This window comes from Planococcus citri, chromosome 5 (genome assembly GCF_950023065.1).
Source record: "Planococcus citri chromosome 5, ihPlaCitr1.1, whole genome shotgun sequence".
NCBI lineage: Eukaryota > Metazoa > Arthropoda > Insecta > Hemiptera > Pseudococcidae > Planococcus > Planococcus citri.
In genome coordinates this window covers 28,608,326-28,613,646 of record NC_088681.1, presented here as the reverse complement: position 1 = coordinate 28,613,646, position 5,321 = coordinate 28,608,326, and the positions used below count along the sequence as shown (strand labels likewise).

At 33.7% G+C, this 5,321-nt stretch overlaps 1 protein-coding gene across 1 annotated transcript; it reads right to left on the bottom strand.

Moving 5' to 3' along the window:
* Nucleotides 1-263: 263 nt before the first annotated feature.
* Nucleotides 264-5,021, bottom strand: LOC135847629 (glucose dehydrogenase [FAD, quinone]-like). The gene is made up of 2 exons (XM_065367259.1): nucleotides 4,792-5,021; nucleotides 264-3,369 (listed from the first exon to the last, which is right to left on the bottom strand). Exon 2 carries the CDS (start codon nucleotides 3,338-3,340, stop codon nucleotides 1,496-1,498), a length of 1,845 nt encoding a protein of 614 aa, XP_065223331.1. The 5' UTR covers nucleotides 3,341-3,369; nucleotides 4,792-5,021; the 3' UTR covers nucleotides 264-1,495.
* Nucleotides 5,022-5,321: the final 300 nt, after the last annotated feature.

Sequence of the window (5,321 nt, the reverse complement as noted above, 5' to 3'; positions counted from 1 at the left end):
TCGATAGCAAATAAAATCATTGGAAGCAGATGTGCAGTATTTAATTTCATTTCTTTTTTGAATAATACGAGATGGGCAAAACCTTGGTAAAATGACAATCAGAATTAGCTAGGTAGTAGGTACCTACCTATCAAAAGAAGTACAGTGCTGTACAAAACACATTGATCATTGTTGCTAACCCACATAAAATTCTAGCCAGCTATGCCCAGTATTATTGGAGAGCACGGAGTGTGGTGATTAAACTCGGAATAACGGCGTAAACGGACTTTTCGAATGTTTTTATTAACAATTAAACGATAACAACTTAATTATTCGGAATATTCGGTTAATTACTACGGACAGACATCTTACTTCTAGGTAATACTAGCTAAGACTCTCTATAGCCTAACGGATCACTCTGGAGCAACATGTTGATAATGTGCTCTTCGAGGTTATGCTTTTAGCTACTGCGTCGAGTGCTAAAAGCCAACAACAGCGGCGAGATGCAACGATCTCGTAATTACGGCGTAAATATGCGGAAATTCGCTACACGGAGACCCATGTATTACCAGAAAAAAAAATAAAGTGAATTTTTATTCTTATTTTATCAATAAAATGAAAGAAAGAAAATAATATACCTACATTAAATCAAATTTTTATAATAGTATACTATTTTAATTTCATATGAGAGGAAAATAAAAGAGAAATTTTAAAAAAATTGTCAATTTAGAATTTGTAAACATGTGCGGAAAACGGTTAACTGTTTTCCGCACTGGTTTCGATAGATATGTTAAAGATTTATTTTCCAAACACAAAACTGTCTAGGATTAAAATTAATTACCTACTTACCTACATAAGAAGCATTGTTGAATTATACTCATTTCAAAATTTTACTCAATCAAATTGAGATTTTATGTAAATGCATACTTTACATAGCAGATATGCTTTAGTTCAAATTTTAACCCTTTGACGGTTTTCTAGGTTTCCATTTTTGGGAAACAAATTGCTTTGAAGAGTGTAATAGGGCACTTTGCCCGATTGCCCAAATCACGAAAAAGTTGAGCTTTCAAAAAAAAATCATTTTGGAAAATACTTTGAAAAAGCTCAAATCCTTCATTTCTAACAAAACAAATAAACATAAAATGGAAATTTTTTTCAAAAAAAAATCAACAATATAGTGACTTTGACCAAAAAATAAAAAAAAAAACAAAATCTAGGCTACTAAGAGAGGATTTTTTATCGAGTCATAAAATCTTGTCGGATCGAAATATGACACAAAATTTGAAGAAATTGTGTGGGCACTCTAATTCCATGCCACAAATCATCTATAAAATATCAAGAATTCAAAAATGAAAATAAATTCAACGAAGTCTGTATTTAATGATTCTATTGGGTAATATAGGTACCTAAAACAAATAATTACCTCAGAAAAAATTACAAAACCTTAAACCAATTCATCATGGAAAAATCAACTCAATTAATTGCTCAATACCATTTTTCTAGACTTGAATCAACTTCAATCACCGGGCCAATCTTCTTTTATTAAATCAGCAGCTTTTTCACCAATCATAACTACAGGAATATGGGTATTTCCATTAACTATTTTCGGCATTATCGAAGCATCAGCTACTCTTAACCCTTTCACCCCGTATACTCTGAGTCTGGCGTCTACAACAGCATCTCTATCCATTTTAGGCCCCATTTTACAAGTACCCACAGGATGGTACACAGTTTGGGCAAAGTTACGGATAAGACATTCGTAATACGGATCCGTTGACTTTATGAAATGTCTACATTCTCTTAGAGGTTGAATCTCGATAAATTCGCAGCAAGATTTGAACGCCTTGGTATCGGCGAGCTTACGAATAAATTTTATGCCTCGTATAAAAGTTTTTATATCGTGGAATCTGGTCAAGTACCCTGTGACAATTTTAGGTGGATCGAATGGTTTATTACTGTTGAGCATTATTCTGCCAGTACTTTGTGGTCTAAGTAAAGTTGGAAGGAACTGAATCAAAGTATGTTTTTGGTTTTCTTTTTCATATTTTTCGATAAGTTCTATGGGTAAATTAGCAGTTTGCAGGAAACCCCTTAAGAAGTCATTTTTGGGCGGATAGCTGAAATGGTGTATTTGAATATCCGGATAATCATCTGTTTTATTCTCAGTGTCAACGAATGCCATCGTATTCAAAATGGACACAGATCCTAGTTCAGTTTTTTCAGTCAAGTAGGAATACATTAAGTCGAGCGAAGAAACTTCTTTAGATGGTTTGTCTGTAACTCTAGCGAGTAAATTTAGCAGAAATATATGATCTTGTAAATTGAATCCGACTTTTAAATCACTGACTAATGGAATATTGAAAAATCTCAAATGATCTCGAGGACCAATTCCTGAAAGCATGAGAAGCTGCGGCGAGTTCAATGCTCCTGCTGCCAATATGACTTCCTTTCTGGCGATTATTTTCTTGTAAACGTTATTTTGAAATACTTCTACCCCATAAGCCTTTTTATTACGGTCGATTAATATTTTTGTGACCATGGTTTCTTTCATCACTGATAAATTCTTTCTATCTTTAATAGGAGCTAGATAAGCTTTGGCTGTATTCCATCTGACGCCATTTTTCACTGTACCTGGAATCGTGGTAATTCCAGATTTTTGCCTCGCGCTCATATCTTTCACAAAAGGTAATCCTAATTCGTTGTATAATTTCACCAGCAACTCTCTACTAAATTTATTGCCAAGTAAATCTCCTTCTGGAAAGTCTTCTACGTGAACATAACCCTCGTATCCGTGAGCCTCCTTCTCCATTGACTCCGATTTAGCAATTTCCAGCTTCTTGAAATATTTCACAACATTTCCATAATTCCAACCAGGGTTTCCTAACCTTTCCCAGTTATCATAATCTTTGGCATTGCCACGTACGTATAATAAGCCATTAATCGAGCTGCAACCTCCCAAGAGTTTTCCTCGAGGCCAAAGGCATTGATTGTCAATCATGCTTCGGCAACTTTTCGGACATTTATCTACTTTGTACTTCCAATCGTATTTGGAACCCAGCACGGTATAAAATAATGCTGGGATATCGGATTCAACTGGTGGATCAGGTCCAGCTTCTATGAGTAAAACTTTCCAGGAGCTTTTTTCGCTCAAACGGTTCGCCAATGCGGATCCAGCTGAACCTGCTCCGACGACGATGAAATCAAATTCATCGTTTGTTTGGATGTCTGCACTGCGATCAGTTGGATAAACGGTGTAGATATCGTAGTAAGAGTGTACCAATGTTGTGAGTAGTTGTGAAAATATTAATTGAGAAGCTCCCACACTGACGCTACTATTTCGTGTTTCGTTGTAGGATTTCATTCTGCTGCTCAGAAGGGAAAGTAGAACACCTGAAATGTACAACTGGTATGAAATGCAAGTAAAATAATCTACATATAAGGTGAGTCTGAGTACATATTTCTACTTATTAGAAATGAAGATAGGCGATGGAAAGTCAGAAAATTTGAATGATATTCTAAAACCTGGGATTTTTTTTTCTAATGCAATAGTCATCGAGATTTAAAAGTTGAGGGACATTTCAACAGGTAAGTACATACAAAAAATTTTGAACCACACCAAACATGACCAAACTGAATCGAAAGTGCGTTGAAAAAATACATCACGAGCCAAAATTTTCAGGCGCTTTATAGTAAGTGAATTTTTAAATTTTGGTGAACTTTTGAATATCAAATTATAGAGGATCAAAATACCAAATTGATCTAGAAAGCTAAAATTTAGTAATACTCTATTTTATTCGAAAACCTCCTAATCTAACCTTATTTAATATGATTTCGAACTTTTTAAGCAGCTTTTTGGAGTCTCCAGCAAATTTTTGAAAATTGGAATTCCCACAAAATTTTACTAATGAAAAATAGAAAGCTACAATTTTCTCGTCACCATAATTTCAACATGCCGAGTTCACTGGAAGGAAGTTCAAGCTGTTCTGGAGCCTCCAGTGACATTTTGGAATTCCAGTTTTCCAAAGAACGTCATAAAATATGCACGTGAAAATCAACTTTAACACTTATGCTCGCGATTGATTTTTGTAAGAACCACTTGACCAATTAATCACTAGTTTTCTAAAATCGTTATGTGCCAGTTCAGAACTATATTTTTTCTCCAGCAGTTTATTCATACTTACAGCCTATTTTTGATATATTTAGTCGATTGTTAGTGGTTTCAAGTTTTTTTGGAGCCTCCAGCAACTTTTTGAAAATTCGGTTCCTCAAAGAAGCCATAAAATCTATCCAAATTAACTATAGCACAACGTTTGGTAATGATTTGGTATTTATGGAATTTTGTTGGAATTTTTTTTTGGAGAACTGCAATTTTCAAAAATGTTACTGGAGGGGAGGCTTTGATTCAGGATGTTAAAATTATGGTACGAAGTGAATTTAAGCTTCCCAACTTCATATTTTGGTAACATTTTTTGGAAATTTCAACTTTCAAAAAATCTGCTGGAGCCTCCAGAATTGCTCATAACGCGTTGAAATTGTTTCCAATCGATTTGAGGGATCAAAAATAGGGTGTTTATCAAATTTCAGCTTTCTAGACCAATTTGGTAAAATTTTGAATTTTTCTCATTTTTTCGTCCAAATTTGATTTTTAAAAATTAACCTAAAATTTTCAAATTTTTACACATCAACGCTTTGAAAAAAATTTGGTAAATGCTTTAAAATAGATACCTACCTACATGGTTTTAATGACTACTTTGAAAGTTCTAAATTAAACTATATCATTTCCAAATGTAAAAAAATTGAATGAAATCATACCTTAAATCTTATAAACACACAGCAGATGCACAAGATGAAAACAAAACTAGAAATCGAAGAGAAATTTTGTGTACTTATATCAAACTCTATAGAACAACTGCAACATTTTTCAATCATGAAACGTAATTCCAAGAAAACTAATTTTACACTTCAGCAATCATTTTATAATTTGTTTGATCTACGTTAGGCTCATTTAGGTACTACATTGTGTAAAATTCAGTTTATCAACTATCGGCGTAGGTGCTCAAGTACAGAAATAGCATAAGTAACCTTGAAGACCGTCAATACTACAATCGATTCCAATAAAAATTAAAATTTTAAATGTTCTTCGCAAATTCTACCAGCTTAAATCTAGGTATATGTACTATGAAGTGGGAGGCAGCCTGACACCATCAATCAAACTGAACAGGGAAAATTAATTATAAATTCTTTTCTTACAGCCTTGTTTAGGAGAAGCCTATTGACACAGAAAGTTACTCCCTATTTGTAAATTTTATTCGTAACTTTAAACGGGAAAAAAGTTGATTTCC

What these genes read in the sequence shown, in the direction of transcription:
- LOC135847629 (XM_065367259.1), bottom strand. Translation starts at nt 3,340, where the DNA reads ATGAAATCCTACAACGAAACACGAAATAGTAGCGTCAGTGTGGGAGCT.